This window comes from Monodelphis domestica, chromosome 7, assembly GCF_027887165.1.
Source record: "Monodelphis domestica isolate mMonDom1 chromosome 7, mMonDom1.pri, whole genome shotgun sequence".
NCBI lineage: Eukaryota > Metazoa > Chordata > Mammalia > Didelphimorphia > Didelphidae > Monodelphis > Monodelphis domestica.
Genome location: NC_077233.1, coordinates 263,957,087 through 263,976,124, shown reverse-complemented (window position 1 = coordinate 263,976,124; position 19,038 = coordinate 263,957,087). Strand labels below are relative to the sequence as shown.

General features: G+C 35.3%; 1 protein-coding gene across 11 annotated transcripts in view; it reads right to left on the bottom strand.

Moving 5' to 3' along the window:
* Positions 1–1,219: 1,219 nt before the first annotated feature.
* The window catches only part of RNF38 (ring finger protein 38), a 228,885-nt gene continuing 211,066 nt past the window's right edge, over positions 1,220–19,038 (bottom strand). For all 11 annotated transcript variants that reach the window (XM_056806714.1, XM_056806715.1, XM_056806716.1 and 8 more), the window contains 3 exons: positions 17,198–17,319; positions 16,618–16,717; positions 1,220–4,721 (listed from right to left, as the gene is read on the bottom strand). In XM_056806714.1, coding sequence (XP_056662692.1) covers positions 4,659–4,721; positions 16,618–16,717; positions 17,198–17,319 — 285 coding nt within the window. In that variant the 3' untranslated portion in view covers positions 1,220–4,658. The remainder of the gene's footprint in view (positions 4,722–16,617; positions 16,718–17,197; positions 17,320–19,038) is intronic.

Below are 19,038 nucleotides of genomic sequence, written 5' to 3'. Positions count from 1 at the left end.
CTTCCATACACATTCACAATTTAAAAACCAAATAAATCACAAGAACTTTATCCTCTGCTACTAAAAAAGGAATCACATTGTTCTGAAGAAATAAAATTCAAAGCAGATACTTCTATAATGAGAACCATTAATGAAGCTTAATGGAAAATGTGAGATTGTATAAAAGCCATAAAGGAAGAAAAAAAGCAAGTTGACAAATGTGGCAAGTAACAAGGAAGAAGAATCCAGTTCCTAATTCTACTTTAGGGCATCTGTCAGGGAGTTTGATTGGGTCAAAAGAATTCACATTTCTCCGTGACCCAAAGCAAGAAGAAAACATTTAGGATCTATCCATGCTCTGAAGAAGTCTCTTAAGGAATCTAGTGCATGACTTGTTTGCCTGTTTTGTCTGTCAGCCAATTGTTAAAGACATTAATTCATACAGGTTGCTTCTCTCCCCCAGGACATTCAAAAAAAAGGAGAAAATGAAGTTTAACTTATTTTTTCCCCCAATTCTCCTTGTGGATCCATTTTTTACTAGATGACCAGAATTTGCTTCTCAAATAATTTATGTGCTCAAAAACAAACACTTAGAGAAAAGTAGTTTGTTTTTTTGTTTTTGGAAGGAGGGGTGGTTGAATAGGTATCAAGGGAACCAGATTGAAAAAAGAATTCCTTATGTAGTTGAGGGCAAAAGAGAAGAAAAATAAATTTCCTACATGAGTTACTGAGAAAACAAAATGAAAAACCAGAGAACAGCAATTCTGGATGATGAAATATTATTGATTCTGACATCCCCAAGGTGTTTTCCTGTGCCACTGTTGCTTATAGTAAATAAAATAGAAACATGAACACACATCTAGATGATCAGCGACGTGGTCAACTAGGCTGTCCTTTTGGTGTTGTGTACACTAACATAGCATAAGGCTATTACTTAATTAAGGGCTTTTGAATTTCAACACCTTTTTTGGTGAAGTTTTTCATCTGTCTTTTATGTGCTGTTTGTTTTTAAGGACAAGCATATACTACACAAGGTGTACTAAAAATCATAGCGTGGCTTTTAGAATTTCTTCTGTACTCCACCGTTCAATTTATACACAACCAACTGATCAGCTAAAGGAGTATATTGTGTATCCTTCAAACACTCAAATAAACAGACATTATTAGAAACATGAATCAGGGGCTTAGAATATAATCTGCTTACATACTAAAATATAAAACCAGGAAGAATGACAAGAAATTCTAAGTATACATCATACATTTATTACTGAACAACCCTCTCAACTCCAAAATTGGGCACAGGGATTAAAAATAAAAATTCATTGCACTACTTAGTAAAGCATTACTAGTAACTTTCATAAAAAATGTACAAATTTTGTTAAAAATTTATCAAGCCTTCAAATGATTTGGTTACAGGTATTTATAATACATTTAAAACTACATTAAATGATGTAATACGATGAGGAAAAGACTCAACAAATATGATTTTCAACGAAAAACTCAAACTTTCATAATCATTAGCAAATCTGAAACAAACAGCAAAATGAGGTAACTGAATGTACCAAAAGGAAAATAAAAAGTTTTAATGACGGCCCAAAGATATCACCATCAAAAATGTTTTTCTAAAATGAAACTGAGTTGGTAGATCCCATCCAAAGTATTTACAAGAGGCCTAAATTTTAAGAGCTTTAACAAATCACAGTTAAGAGAGTGTATAAAACCTAAATATACTTACACATTTCCCCCCATTTTGCTTGAAAAACTTTCAGTAAGAAAATGAGATTTTGATATCTGGAGGCCTTGACATCTCTCAAAAAAAGTCAAATAAAAAGTTGACAATTCATGCAACAACATAGCAGAGCTAAGATGGTAATGCCAATCATTCTCATTTTTGGAAGGAAGAGGGAAAAAGCAATAAAACATGAATATTATATTGGATTCTGGTGTTGTGAATTACCACTGTAGGGTGTGGAGTCAGACACAAAAGTGTGCATTAATTCAAAGGCAGTAATAGCTGAGCATGAATTTCTTTAGCATCCCCTTTTGTCGGCCACAACAGGGGAGGTTCAATGTAGCTAGTCTGAGCTGGTTCAGAACACATGCATGTGTGCTTTAAATAAATTCTAACCCCATGAAATAAATCTGCACACATTTCCAAGAGTCCCATGCAAATAAATTTTTTTTAAATTTCAGATTAGCTACAAGAGTGCAACAATTAAATTCAGTATTTTACCCAATTAGTCCTTATTGCCCCCTAAACTGTCAACTGCTTCATAGAACTTCACAGGAAAAGGGACATTATGACAAAAATTCTTACGTTCCAGGGGGAAAAAAGTACTAGTTTATCTAAATATTAGTACAATGTGCCTTGTTAATTATGTATTTCTATCTAAATTAGAAAAAGTGCTTTATTTGCATGCTTCAATAAAGTGAATACTGAGGGTAGTTGTGTTATTGTTAGATCTGTACAGATAAAAAGATTTTTTTGCAGCTATATAAAAGAGTCTATGTATAAGATGTGTGGCATATGCAATTTTAAACATGATCTCCTTATTTTAAAAAAATAAAGGTTAACTATACATGATTTAATTGGTTTGTGGCTGGTTGTGTCAATTCCACTCTGGACCACATTTCTAGGGAGGGGGTTATAACAGGTTTAAAAAATAGTATGCTGTCTATTTGTTATCATTGTTTTATTTCATTAGTGCTCTTAAGATCTGACATGTAAGGGCAGACCAGAAAGTTTTATAATTCTATTTTCTTGTTTTAACTAGGTAGGAGCCTGAAAAATGGGCAAAATTGTGCTTGTTTTACATTACTCAACTTCCTGTTGTGATTGGTCTGTAGAGGCTTTGAAAGAGGGCAAAACAGCATGGGTGGCAATAACACTGTCTGAAGAAAATAAATGACACTAACGCTGAATGGCATCTGAAGCATCTGAAGTTAGGAGCCAAGAACCCAAAGCTGGGACAAGTCTGCTAACTAAGTGTGCTGCTCACAGTGTTGCAACAAAAGTTGACAGCATTCACCCAAGGTAAGAAGCAAAGGGATTTTAAAAAATGGAATTCTTTTTTGAATCTAGTTCTATTACTGAAAAAGAGCCTAAAGCAATCTGAGATATGGTAAGTGAATCAGTTTATTCAAAAACCACAACTATAACATCATTCAGGTCAATTGAAGGGAGATTAACTCCTTTTTCACAGCATTATTTGTTCTAATTCAAGAACGGAATCCTCTTCTATACTGCTAGCATCTTGGCCACTGATTGTATTACACTTTACTCATTCATGCAAGGAAAAACCAAAACCAAACCAAACCAAACCAAACCAAACGAGCATCCCCAACCCCAGGTTTTTGACAAAGGAAAAAAAGCAGGGGTCTGCCTCATCGCAGAATTCATCTATACATCACGGGTTGAAAGGGATGTGGTAGGATATAAGATTCTCCAAAAGAGAACCAGACTACCTTCAGAATCTAAACTGTATACTTTATAGGAAGAGAAATGTCATTTCCTTATAACTTAATTTTGCTTGAGCTATATAAAAGAAGATGTGCCGGGAATCCAGTTTTGAACTGGTAACAAATTAGATTCTGGTGAAGATTAAAGCCTAATTTGAGGAGGGGAACTGCATGGGACTGGGGATATCCTTAGTAACAAACTACTTAAGCATTTTTCAGAAGAGTAAAAATCTAACCATAAAAAAAAAATCACAGGTACTTTATTTTAACAAGCTGACTGGAAATGTTAAGGAGATGGGAACATAATCAACATTCAAATTACCAATTGAACATATAATATTGCTAACTGATTATGTGTGATATTGCACCCTTCTAAAAGGAAACAGCAAGCCTGACATTTTAAAATTCATTTTCATAAGAGAATCTAAAAATTAGGTCCTGGTATACTTTTTCTAAAAGTGGTCACAACTGAGACCACCAAAAAAGGGAAAGTATAACAGCCACCTGAAGAATAAAATGATCTTTGTATTATTAAGTATATTGGGAGGGAATTAGGGGAGAGAATATTAAATGCTTATAATTGATGCACCCTTAGCATTCAGTGTGCACAGCAAATACAAGGAAAGAAACCAGTGTACAGTACTAGTACTGCTTAAATAACACACAAGATTATACAATGCAGCATAATGAACACTACACACATTCTCATTACATGCTGGTATATAGGATCTCACACATACATTATGCTACCACACCCTCACACAAATACTTGCATACCTGCAATCACACATGGATACATTACCATCAGACTCACACTCATTCATTTCCACTCACAGTTTCTGAAGGCTCTATATAAGGTAGATTGCTATAGTTTGGAGCTACCACTCTTTATAAAAGCACATGCTAAGATCACATCCACGGTAATCTTGCAGCAACACTCGGAATGATCACACAAAAACCAGGGAATGTTAGTGCACACACAAAATTAAGCTAAAGAAAAGTCTTTGGAGTTCCAATCACACTGTTAGTATAACAATCCCATAATTGTGACAACTAATTGTATGTAAGCTTTATAATTAATTAAATCACACAGTGCAAAGAAAGGTCCATTGACCCTTTTGGTAAGGGGAAGGCTGGAAGCCACATAGGTAAATTCCATGAAGAGTCCATATATACATGTGATGAGGAACACCCAAACTAAATTTGTGCTCTTAGATTGGTCATTCTGAATCACGATGCACTTCCGATGCGTCAGCTCGACAAATTGGGCAGGTACGATTTGCCTGTAAAATGAAGGCAAAATAAAATTTGATTTGAGTTGTGATTTAGAAAACATATTTATTCAAAGAAATACATTTCTTTTCCATGATGACATTCACTATCAAAATTAGGATAATTAAGAAGATGCTTCCATTTCATATCCCTATCATTAAAATTAAATTTGAAGTACTGGAGCTTGGGAAAATTAATATGGTGGAGTCAAGAACATTTTTGGAATTAAAAAAAAAAAAGAACTGAATTTGAAATCCTGATACATACTAGCTCAATGAAGGTATATCACCTGACCCATGTGTTGCAGATTCCTTATAAATAAACTAGTTAACTGGATTACGGACTGGGAATGTTTGGCCTTTGGCTTGACTTTACTGCACCCATGAACATGGCTGAGTATAATCTTTAAGGGGTATGGAATAAAATCTTAAAAAAAAAAACCCAACATATAAAATGTACCTCGTTGCTTTGTATCAAAATATCTTTCAAGGTCACAGTTACATCAATTGACTGAGGCAGCAAAGTATAATGGAGAAGACTCTATCTGAAGTTAAGATGATAATAACTAGCCTTTACACGGACATGTTTGCAAAGAGTTTTATTGTCTTATCGCAGTTGGTCCTGTGTCTGAATCCCAACCCTTTTCTTACCCATATGACCCTGGACAAATTACTTCACTATTCTAGTATTGTTTCCTCAAATATAAAAGTAGAGATTAGACCAGATAATCTCTAAAGACACTTCCACAGCTCTAAACTGATGATTCTCTATATTTTTTGAAGATTCAACATAAAATTTCTAAAGCAAAATAATGCCTTCCTAACTGGTCAACTCTTTCAGGATTTCATTGGTAAAATAAACTACTATTTGAGTAAAACAAAATATGCTTTGAAATTTAAAGCCAGACAAGAAGAACATTGACAATTCATGTCAATAAGATGTCATGAGGACAGAATAATAGAATACTCTAATACATGACTTTTTCTTCCACTTACCCCCTTCCTCTATTTTCTCCCTTAACTGGCCATAACTATAGAGAATTGGGTTTTTGTTTTAATTTTACTTACTGAATGGAATTTTAAGTGGTTATATTCTCCACCTTATACAAACAAAATAACTCCCTACAACTTATGAGAAAGAACGCTATCCACATTCAGAGGAAGAACTGTGGGAGCAGAAACACAGAAGAAAAACCAACTGCTTGATCACATGGGCTGATGGGGATATGATTGGGTATGTAAACTCTAAACAATCACCCTAGTGCCAACATCAATAATATACAAATAGGACCTGAACAATGGCACATGTAAAACCCAGTGGAATTGCACACCGGCTTGGGGGGGGGGGGGGGGGCAGACGCCGCAAGACAGGACAGGAATCATGTAACAATGGGAAAATATGCTATATTAATCAATTAGTTTTTCTATTTAAAAAATTCCCTACAAAATATGTTTTATGTGATAATACATGTATAACCTAGATTGAATTGGCTTGTCAGCTCTGGGAGTGGGGAGGGAAGAAGGAAGGGAGACAATATGGATCATATGACTTCAGAAAATGTATGTGAAAATTTGATATCAAAATAAAATTAAAAAAATTAACTCTACAACTCTAATTGAATTACCTTTTTCTTTTTTCATGGCATTTATGTTTTGTTTCGGTGACAATATCCTTTAATAGAAAATCTCTCTCATTTGAGGATTAAATAAACTTAGGAACTGAATCAAAAGTAGATATATTAACTTTGGAGCAATTTTTTTTGAAATATGGCAGTGACATCTAGTGGCAAATCTGAAAATTTTATATGGAACAATTTCTATGCAGGCAAAGTAAATGATTATATTTAAATTATGTAATCTATATACCTTTAACTTCATCTTAATCTTATACATGGATGAAATTATCCAGGGCATAGTTTTTACCTATTACTCCTAATGGAGATGATGAAAAGCCATCCTTACATAATAACCCTTCAAGCTTGTGACTTTACTTTGGATCAATGGACTCTACTGATTTAATCAATAAGTAAATATTTACTAAATATTTATATGAGTATAATGAGTACACATTGCTTGCCTTTTCAACAGGTGAAGGAGAGGCTAGAGATAGGGAGAGAATTTGGAATTCAAATTAAAAAAAAAATTCCTGAAAAAAAGTAAATGTTTATGTGTAAATACAAAGAAAGGTCCTGAAGGAAGGGGAGGGATTGACAAAGAAGAATACAGATGGATTTTAAGGAATTTACAACCTGTTAATGAAGACAACTTTTAAGTAAGTATAATTCACAAGTAAACAATTTACATTTATTGGATGATCTAGGGTTTATCAAATTGGATAAGTTTTACCAGAGGTTATTTTGGGGAAAAAATATCTTCAAAAACCAAGGTTCAGGCCCCAAATAACTATTACCAAATATATATTGACAAATCAAATAATCAATAAGCATAAATTTGTAAGACAGTTATCAGACCAGGCAATATGACAGGCCTTAAGTATATTAAACAAAAAACAAAACACAAACAAAAAACTGGTCCCCCTGTCTACAAGGTTACATGAAGAGGGGGAGGAAAAATAAGAAGGAAGCCCAGAAAATAACCCAGAGAGCCAATCTGGTAAGAATAGAATAACTTCTAATTAAAAATGAAAACTATTCTTAAGATTCTTGGGCCTTCTTGAGTTATATGAATAAAGACAGAGGAGGTCCCAGATTTGGCCCTGGAGCTGTAGTTTGCTGATAACCTTCTTTTCTAAGGAGGGGGTGTCCCAGGAGGTTAGCCTCAGGGTAGCCCTTTTAAGATCAGAAATTTTGGGGACGAATATACTTACATGGATAATTATACTGAAGCAATCATCTTTCTTAAGACTCTATCTTATGCAAGAATCACAATTAGAATTCAAAAAAAGCACTTTCATTTAATGTTAACTCGCTGTGATGGCTGCATTTTGCTGCCTTTTTTTAAAAAAGTGCCAAAGTATACTTAGAAGCTACATGTCTAATTATTCTGACCACTGCAACACCCTTTTTCAACATTATAATACAGTTCAAATCGCTTCTTACCAGGAGTAAGAATTTTCATAAATATTTATCTTTCACCTTGTCATTGCTTTAAATACTGAAGCTTTTTTACTTTTCCTTACTAACAACAAGACTTACGGTCACATTTTATTTATTTTTGCCTTTCATTCACATATTTAATGAATTTTTTTTTTATCATTTCATCTGTCAAGTCAAGTCAGTAGCTTTTGAAACATAACCAAAAAAAGTTTCATCTGCTTCAAATGAACAAGTATAATTTTTTATTGAGAAGCAGTACAGTTTTTATTTAGAGATCAAATAAGATATTTATAAAATATTAAAGTGTCTGGTATATAGGTGCTATGGAAATGCTTTTTCTCTTCCTCTTTTTGCACAGTGAAACACCATCACTTTTCCCAGTTCTGACAGAAGCAATATCCCATGAAATAAAGGATATTAATATTTGAGATTATGGCAGCTAGATGTCACAGTGGATAGAGTGCATGACCTGGAGTCAAGAAGATTCCTCATTCTGAGTTCAAAATCTGGCCTCAGACACCGACCCTGGGCAAGTCACTTAACCTCCATTTGCCTCAGTTTCCTCATCTGTAAAATGAACTGGAGGAAATGACAAACCACACCAGTATCTTTGCCAAGAAAACCCCAAACACTGTCACAAAGAGACAACTGAACAACAAAATATATCAGGACATGTGTGTGTGTGAGGTAAAAATGGAGATTTTGAACACCAGACATCAATCTCCAGAAGTCCTTGGTATTTCCCAGAATTCCTTATAATCTCACCTGAGTCCCCAGGTTGGTGAGATCACAATTGGTATTTAACTGGCAGTAAAGCTTCCTATGCTCTTCTCTGCCATTGCAATGATGTAGTAAGTTTAGTACTAAGCTAAGTGCAAGGATTTTGAATGGGTTAATCAGCCATAGGCACGTGGTTTTTATTTTGTATCCTTGATTTCTAATAATCCTTAAAAAACCTCATAAAATATAATATTTTTATTAGTAGAGATCATTTAATTCTTACAGTTAATGGCAACCAAAAGTTCTCAATATTTTTTTTAAGATAGCCGAGATAATTTTTTTTTAAAGCCACGTTTCTCCTGCCAAGGCTCTCTTGATTCAGCTCGCTCCTGCTGCTTGCTCCTGCCTCCTGCTATCTGTGCTTGCCTCCAGCCATCCACTTGACCTTCTTTACCTGGGACCTTCTTGACCTAGATCATTCTCCAAGCCCCAGCCCCAGCAACTCTACTGCTCCAAGACAGATTGCCCCAGGCTGCTGGTAGCTTCCCCATGTTTTCAGAATCACAAACAAACTGGTAAAAAATGGGGTGTTCTTTCCTCAGGTAACAATTAGCCTCCACATGGCTGGGGGGGGGGGGGGGTGAGGGGCAGGACAAGGAGAAGGAACATATTCTATGATAGTGTTTTTTCCTATTTCATTTCCTATTTCAAAGGATATTTTTTGAGTGCACTAATCCTTTTACTTATATTACCTGAGATTCAGGGGAGGAATTCATCTCCCTGCAACTCTTTGCCATTTGGGCCTGCGCAATTTGAGATTCCTAAAACCCATGTTCTTCCTTGCTATGGGAAATTCTACAGGAGTGACAAAAGGAATCTCAATGGATAAAAGCAAAACAAACAAAAAAACCAACGAACTTTAAAGAGACTGGAGGTTATATTTTTAAGACTTTTCAGACTCCAAAGTGTTATAAAAATCTGTATTTTATTGCATTTTGCTGATTGTTTTAAGATTTAATTTTGTTGGTTTTAAGTTCATATAGTAATTATTCAATACTATTCTGTTACACTGAATCATTTTAATGTACTGCGTTTTAACTACTGTCATATTCTGTTGCTTTTCCCCTATAACTGAACAAAACATTATTGAATAAGCCCATATATATATAAAAACAGCCTTTTTTCTATTTTGACTTTGTAAATTGTCACATAGAGGATGAATGGATTTCATCAAAACTGGTTACAATTGTATAACAGCCTTTGGAAAATTTAATGAGCTAAATATCTCAAATTGATTTTAAAGGGTCTTTACACATGATTTATTAGATTTTTTTTTTTCAAAAACTCTGATCATTTTGCCTGCTTCTAACAGGAGGTAAGGTCCATTTTAGTAGCTGAAGTGAAATACAATTATAATCCCCACCTCCCACATTTATAAAAATGTGAATGGATGGGACATCACAGTCGAATACCAAAGGAGCTGGGAAGTTGATCCCAGGGCATGGTACCCCTGGATGACTCCCAAAAGAGAGGAGCATCACTCTCATTTATAACTCTTCAGCTCACTTTACTTCCACCAAAACAATCTAGATTTCTTGATGATGTTCTTCTAGACCCAAATAAGTTTCACTTTGTTTAAAAATGTTTGCCAAGGTTGAAACATTGCTACACCTGAAAAACTTGTGACAAGTATTCATTTTCTTTAAATGTCATACAGCAGACTCAAGTAAAAAATGATAGGTTTGTTTGCTATTGTAATTAATTGCGCTATTGTGAATTTTGGGGATATTGATGCTTTTTGAATGTGCATTACCTGTTGTACTATTGTTCTTTATAAACATGTTACTTTGTGAAAATCATTTGCTTGCACTCACAGTGGATCAGGGCCAGGTATGAAGAGAAAATGGATCTCATTTTTGGTGAAAAACCTTGTATTCTATATTTTTTTTAGCTGACAGTGTGTCAATGATTATAAAGTATATTATATACATATACTTATATATAAACTACTTCAGTTTTTATTTTTTCTCCCCTTTTTATATTTGAAGAACATGTTACCAGTATTAAAGATTTTAACTTTTTTTGATTTTGCAGTAATTTAAGTTTAAAATATATTTGCTATAATATTAATGCATATCCAAAAAGCTTTAGACTATAAAAAATGATGCCATTAATTGTTTAGACTATAAAAAATGATGCCATTAATTGTTTTTAAAAATTATGGGACTTTGCTTAATGATTCTGTCTGATTCCAGGACAAGAGAATACAAAAAGAGCCATTGCACAGTGCCAAAGAAGCACAAAGCTAAACTGCACAGTGCCAATCAAGTACAAGGTCAGAGACCAACCAATCCCGATGGGGTTGATGAAAATTTTGAGTCATGACAAGAGGATTTGAACTCGTTTGGGGTTCAAGGTTGCGGCTGTTTAACACATGTTAAAGGCAGGTCTTCCTTGTTCCACATTCTACCAAACAAGTATCTCAAATGTGACTCCTACCTGGCTCCTAAAATCTAGCCCTATTCTGTCTTTCATAATGTGGCAACTTTCTGTAGTCTTGGCTACTGACTGGGTAAATGCTTAAATGCTTATATCATTTTAATTGGGCCCTGAGTAAAGGACCTGTTATAGATTTCTTTTTCCTTTACTTAGAATTTTTACACATAAGACTTTGAAAGTCCATATTTCATCCAGAAATTATCTTTTTTTACTTACCACAAGCTGCACCAGAAGATCCAGAGTGAACTTTGGGATGGGGTGATCTGAACTGCATGGGGTTTGAATGCATTTGTTTTGTATGTATACTCTTATGCCAAAGGGGACTGCCCCCAATTGGCTTTTTGTCAATGAGCCTAGCAATTATCAGTTTTGTTCTCTTTTCCTCTTATCCTCAAATTATTGTAATTTCAAATTTGGTATGTTTACAGGAACCATCAGAGAGACTAGTCTTCCTTGGACCTAGGGGGATAATGTAAAAATGGAGATTTTGAACCCCAGACTTCAATCCCCAGAAGTCCTTGGTATTTCCCAGAATTCCCTATAATCTCACCTGAGTCCCCAGGTTGGTGAGATCACAATTGGTATTTAACTAATAAAAATATTATATTTTATGAGGTTTATTAAAGATTATTAGAAACCAAGGATACAAAATAAAAACCACATGCCCATGGCTGATCAGCCCATTCAAAATTCCTGCGCTTAGTTTACTACTAAACTACATCATTGCAATGGCAGAGAAGAGCGTGGGAGTCATTACTGCCAGTTAAATACCAATTTGTATTCTCGCCAACCTGGGGACTCAGATGAGTTTATAAGGAATTCTGGGAAATACCAAGGACTTCTGGGAATTGAAGTCGGGGGTTCAAAAATCTCCATTTTTTACTGTGTGTATGTGTGTGTGTGTGTGTGTGTGTGTGTACGTACGTACATACATTAATATATATTCACACATTTCCTTTCTTAAAAAAGAAACACAAAGAGTCAGTGTTACAATGTGGAATCAAAATTATAGGGATGCATTCATGTGTATGTAATATTACCAAGAAAAAAGTAAGTAGGCAATACAAATGATTCACCGATTTGTGAAAAGACAAAATTCTAACCTCTAAGCTTTCATTTTGTTTCAATAATTCTGTGATATGCAAAAATATCTTAAATGACTTAACAAAAATTAACATTTTAAAACTAGACTTCTTGAAGGAATATTTAGTTCACTTTCATTTTAGTCAGAAATATGATGAAATTATTTTAGGTGGTTTGTTTTAATATGGAGTCACAATAATATAATTTCATTCATTTAAAAATTTTTAGCATTAAAACTATTTATCAACAAAAGTCAAAAGCCCAGACTATCTTTTTAAACATATGAGAGGGCAAAAGGGATAGAAGAGAGAAAAGAACAAGATATGAGAAACAGAAAATATTTTTAACTCTTAAATACAACAAAAAAGTCTACCTTTGATGGCCAGAGGTATCCTGGCATAGTAGAAAGTACATTTGACAGGAAAACAAAAGATCTAATTCTAATGCCACTATTTTACACTATTTTAACAAGCATTAATTAAATACCTATGAAAGTCAAGGAAGCAATGTGAAATGGAAAGAATATTTGTACCTTCAAGGAGCTTATGTTGAAATGGGAGATACTTGTTAACAGAAAAGCATATCCAAGATAATTTGAGGAGAAAAATGGGAATATTAACAAGAGTTCAAGAAAGCCTACCTGAAGTGAAAGCACACTACATGAGCCTGGAAGTAAACTAGAAATTCTAACAGAGGTAAGGAAACAGAACATTTCAGACATATAGCAAAGGTGGTAAGAAAAGTGGCAAGAGTTGTTTTCTTATCTGTAAAATGTAGATAAATGCACCTATCTTGTTTTAACTTTATGGGTTTTTTGGTGAAGATTTTTGAATAAGGAATGTGAAAGAACTGAAATCTGTAAAATGCATTCCAAAAGTAAAGGGTTATTGGATCCATGGAACCTTTCCTGGTGCTCAAGAAAGAAGATAATTACCAATAATACACTTCGATTTGTTTAAAAAAATAAATGCTTGTTGGATTAGAATTGATTTCCCTGTTCTTCCAACCTCTTAAGACGTCCTGGATACAGAATTCTACTCAACTGATGATAATAAACATGATGATAACAAAAAAGAACAGTGTTGATTAGTGGATTCTAGTCCTGGGTTCTAATCTTTCTTCTAATTCATAAAATGTGATCCTCAACAAGTCACTTACCCTATCAATTCCTCAGACAACTGGCTAAGACTTAACTGAAAAACAGCTGTAAAACTGCATTGGTAAAGGGAGTCCACCTCACTGTGTGAGTTCCTTTATGTCAATTAGATCAGAGTGGGATTAAAAAAAAAAAAAGCAGCAGCTCAGATTTATATAGCACTTTAAGTGCTGCTCATACAATGATGCAGAGAATATATATTATCTCGAAAATACCCAATATAAATAAGGAGATAGTAAGAATAAACCTAGTTGTCCTTAGGGAATTCAAATCACAAGGTCTAGAAAAACCATATTCTAAGGGTATGGTATTTAAATTCTTTGAAATGGAGAATGGGAACTTTACTATAGGACTAGAAACAGTGTAAAATCATTCCAGTTTTCAAAAAAGGACGATAATGGACTTGCAAACTAGAGGCCAGTGAATCTGATTTCAATTCCTGGAAAAATTCTAGAATATACTCCTAAAAATGCAGGCTAGAAGACCTCTAGAAATGCCAGGGCTGAGAAAAAAGAATGAATACTGGTTTATTAAAAAACACATCATGGTAGTCCAATTTCCTTTCTGAAATGGTTTAACAAAACAAATCACTACTTTACAGGCTCTTTTAACAAGGTGTCTGTCTCCTGTTTATATATCAAAATCATTCAAGATTTCTTGCAAGCTATAACAACAGCAACAACTTTATTCAATGATCCTTTGACCATAAACATGAGATGAGATATAAAACAAGATCAATGCTTGTCAAAGGCACCTGCCTGTGAGAGGGAAAAGAGTAGATCCAGCTCTGAGTCCAGGCTGAATGAAGATTCAATATGGAAGAACTCTCCCCAATGGCCTGCTTGCAGATAGTATTTCATTCATTGCACCAAGACCCATGAACATTTCAGAGCAGCCTAGAAAAGATCTATAATCCCTCAAAGGTGTTTGGTCTGTCCATTCACCCAGAAAGACTAAATAATGAAGGTCTATTGCTTAAATTCCCACATGCTTTTAAATGGATACCCTATACAGTATATCTAAAAGCCGACTAAGAATAAAAGCTGTGACCAGGGAACTGCAGAATATGGGCTGGTCACAAGGCAAGAATGCGGGATGAAAAAGTGAATAGCCAGAGTGCTCCACTGATATCCCCATGGTGTTGGAAGAGAGGGAGGAATACCCCCCAGCACAACCAGTGGACTTCCAACGGTAAATTTTTGGAAGGGCCTGGACAAGTAGCAAAGTATTGAAAGGCATGGATGAATTGAATTAAAATATGAATTTATAAAGGGAACTCAAGTCAATGATAAGATCCATTTGAAAAGCTATACAGTTGGCTTAGTATTTTAGCAAAGCATTTGAAAAATGTACTTCTTCTGGACAAAATGGATAGAGTAGGACCAGATGATGGCATAGCTGTGTAAGCTTTGAATTGTTTGAAAGAACAGTGAAGTCTTTAATGGGTAAATGTCTATTCTACAGAGGTCTTCAAGGGTGTTGGCCAAGGATTTATGCTTGGTCCTAAGCTATTTAATGTTAACAACGCCTGGAATAAAGGCATAGCTGATATGTTTATCACATCTGCACACATCAACTTAGGATAATCAATTTGACAGATGACAGTCAGGATTCAGAAGCAGCTTAATGGGCCGGAAGTCAGAGTCACACATAATGAGATGAAAAATAGTAAGGAAAACAAAATCCTTTTACCTAAAAAAAAAAATTCACTCTAGTGGAGGGTATAGGCAGTCAGCAGTTCCTCTGTTAAAGACTTTAGTGTACTGACACAAATTCAACATGATTCAATAGTGAGGAGACCGCTAATAAGATGCTAAGAAAGGTACAAAATTCAGGACTAAAGAGGCTATTTTTGTATTGCCCTCTGCCATGTTCAGACCACATCGGAAGGATTGCGCTCGGTTATGAATGCCAGTTTATGAAGGATACTGATAAGATGGAGAATACAGTGGAGGGTAACTATTATATTAACTCTATGTCATATGAAAATTAGTTTGAGAAAGCCAGAAGGCAAGCCTCAGGATGGGAAATGAGCTTCCTAGTCCTATAGAGACAAAGCAAGTCCCAGCTGACTCTCAGACTTCATGGGAGCCAAAGACCAGGAGAGTTACCAAGCTTTGATGACTTGTAGACCAGATATGTTTCCAGAGGAAGACAAAAGCTATAGAACCATTATCCCCTTATTGGACATCTGTGCTGTGTTTGAGCACAGTAAGCCTCTTTTGTTAAACGGTCTACAACTTCAAAGTGTCTTCTTCCATCCCAACACGAAACCAGAACTAAAAGGGCAGCTGGGTGGCTCAGTGAATTGAGAGCCAGGCCTAGAGATGAGAGGCCTTAAGTTCAAAACTGGCCTCAGACACTTCCTAGCTATGTGACCTTGGGCAAGTCACTTAACCTCCATTGCCTAGTTCTTACCACTCTTCTGTCTTAGAACCAACATTGGTTCTAAGGCAAAAGGTAAGGGTTAAAAAAAAAAAACAAAAACCTGAACAAAGAGGGTGCTGCCTTTGGAGTCAAGCCTATAATAGTCCATGATGCAGATCCATAAATAATGGGTAGAAATAAGAAACTAAGATTTAGGTTTTATGTAAGGAAAATATTCCTAAAACTTAAAAATTAGACTTCTAAAAATACAGTGGGTTGCCTTTGGAAGGGGTACATTCCCTCTCACTAGAATTCTTCAAGTCCAGATTGGCTGACCAAACAGATATGTCATAGAAGGCATTCTTGTGTGAGCACAGGCTGGAATAGATCAGAGATTAGCCCTTAAGCTAAGAATGGTTTTTATATTTTAAAATAAAGTTTTACCGTGTTTAAATATAAAAGTCATTTTTTTTAAACCCTCATCTTCTGCCTTGGAACCAATATTCGAAGGCAGAAAGAGTGGTAAGGGCTAGGCAATGGGGGTTAAGTGACTTGCCCAGGGTCATACAGCTAGGAAGTGTCTGAGGCCAGATTTGACCTGAAACCTCCCGTCTCTAGGCCTAGCTCTCAATCACTGAGCTACCCAGATGCCCCCTATAAAAGTCATTCATAGCCAAGGAAGTACAACAGTACAACAATCTGCACGCTGGATTTGGCACTCAGGCCAAGTTTGTCGACCTCTGTACTAGATGGCTTTGGGGACTCTTTCCAACAAAGATTCTATGACAGGTATTTAAGAAGTACTTTTTAAGTTACTCTTTTAACCTGCTTATACTTTTAGAGCAAGCCTTTGTCATATTTTGGAATAGTCTTTGTGCCTCTTTTCAAAGCATGCCTCCTGTACCTCTACCACATGATATTCTCCATAAAAAACAAACCAACACAAGTTTGGGGAACTTATTATACTTACAGGGAGGAGAAATCAAAAGTATATGCAAAATTAAACTAATAGAAACTTCTACTTTACCTTAAGCCATTTATCAACACACTTGGCATGGAACTCATGGTTACAGGGTAAGACTCTAAGTAGCTGCCTTGACTCAAAATCACACATGCATACTACGCACCTAAAAAGAAAACAAAACAATGGAATAATGCTATCCAAGTAAAATAGTATATTAGGTTTTTTAAGTCTTGTTACACCTGAAGACATCTTAGAAAGAGGCTTATCAGAATACTGTCATAGTTCCTCAGTGACTATCACAATTACAATTGTAAACTGAAATTATTAACACACAATTATCCTAAAGATAGTTAACATGTAAAACTGAACAAACTTTAAGAAGTCTTGTAGAGATGACTTTTTATTTAAAAAATTGAAATAAAGGTGACTTTTGAGTAAATATAAAATAATTCCTACGTTAATACCCAAAAGTTGCTTCTTAAAGAGTTATGCTATCAACCTTTTATACTATCTACTTTTAGATAAAAAAGCAAAGTGAAACAAATGAAAGTGCATTTGGTTTTCTAATGATCAATGTAGAACCCAAATTGAAAGGATAAAAATGTGCTTAATTAACAGACTTAACCAAAATTGAAACACTTACAAAGTCTGCTCTGACTGGTGGTTGTTAGGATTGAACCGGTAAGAAGGAAGCTGTTCAATATCTGCTTTTGTTAATCCACGTGGCTTAGCTTCTCCTAGTCGTTCTGCCAGATTTAGTAATGCCTGTGAAAGGAGAAGAGATATTTAATTCATTTGAAAAGTCTACTAATGATTTTGATATTAGCCACTTTTGTGTCCTCTCTAGCAAACATACTTCATCATCAGGACACTGTAAGGTACGTGGAATGAGGTGAAGAAAAGCATAGAAGAAGACTCTGCTAGATATCTGATTTCATCCTAAAATAAAAACATTTACCTCATCCCAAACACCATCAAATCTTGACTAACTTCACTGCTGCTTGTTACATTTAGTTATTCAAATACTTTTGAAGCAGGGTTCCACAGACAGAACTCATGTAGACAACCAAAAGGATTGGTTTTGCAGGCTGTTGCTAAAAAGTTCTAAAATGGGGGTGGGGGGTGGGGGGGGGGTGTTCTAGTGGCTGGAAAGAATGGGAAACTGACTATAAGGTAAAAGACAAAAGGCACCAAAATAATGCTTTTTTGGAAATTTCAATGGCAACTTCTCTTCTTTTCCCTTCCTTCACACAATGTGCCGAGTGCTGCCAATGCTGATGCTTGGGCAAAGGGAGCCAAGAGAAGAATAAGCACACCTGACTCAAAGATAAACCTTCACAACTACAGTCTTTTGTGAGTACTTGAAAAATTAACCACTACAATGGCTCTAATATTAATGATCAACATAATGATTATCCCTTTCCTTGCAAAAGGAAAATTTATCAAGGAAAAGTAAGACAATATCTCATATTGGTGTTTGTTTTTTTTAAACCCAATACTGTGTATTGAATCCAAGGCAGAAGAGTGGTAAGGACTAGGCAATGGGGGTCAAGTGACTTGCCCAGGGTCACACAGCTAGGAAGTGTCTGAGGCCAGATTTGAACCCAGGACCTCCTGTCTCTAGGCCTGACTCTCAATCCACGGAGCCACCCAGCTGCCCCCCTCATATTGGTTTGCTAGACAATCTTCTTAAGAGATAGAGGGCAACTCAAAATATACCCAAAATGGTGAAACTTTTAAGAAAACAGGTTAAGTTCTTGCCTTCTGTGGCTCACTAGAGTTCAATCAAGTGCTTAGGAAATTAAGAGTCTAAAAACACAGGTGTAAGCTTCCTACACACCACTTTCACACTACAGAAGCCTAGAGAATCCCTTATTCTCTTTACCCTGCCAAACCAATAAAGGATAGTATATGCTATCCCTAATCTCAAAAATGAGCATTAAGAATTGGAGGAATTCCACACAAACTGCAAAGACTCCAGGAATTGATGCAGAGTGAAAGGAGCAAAACCAGAAAAATGTTGTACACAGAGACTAATAATGCTATGGAACAAATGAATGTAATAGACTTCTGTACTAGCAGCAATGCAATGACCCAGGTCAATTCTGAGGGATTTATGAGAAAGAATGCTATCTGCATCCAGAGAAAGAACTGTGGGAGCAGAAATGCAGAAGGAAACCTAGGATTGATCACACAGTTCGATGGGGATATGATTATGTTGACTTTAAATGATCACTCTATTGCAAATAGTAATAATATGAAAATAGGTTTTGAACAATGATACATGTAAAACCCAGTGGAATTGCTCTCTGGCCCTGGGAAGGGGGAGGGAGAAGAGGAGGGGAAGAATATGAATCATGTAACCATGGAAAAATATTCTAATTTAATTAAATAAATTTTTTAAGGAAATGAACATTAAAAGTAATGTTTAAAAATCTTCAAATTAATTAAAAGAAAAACTAACTGATGCAAAATAGTAAAGAG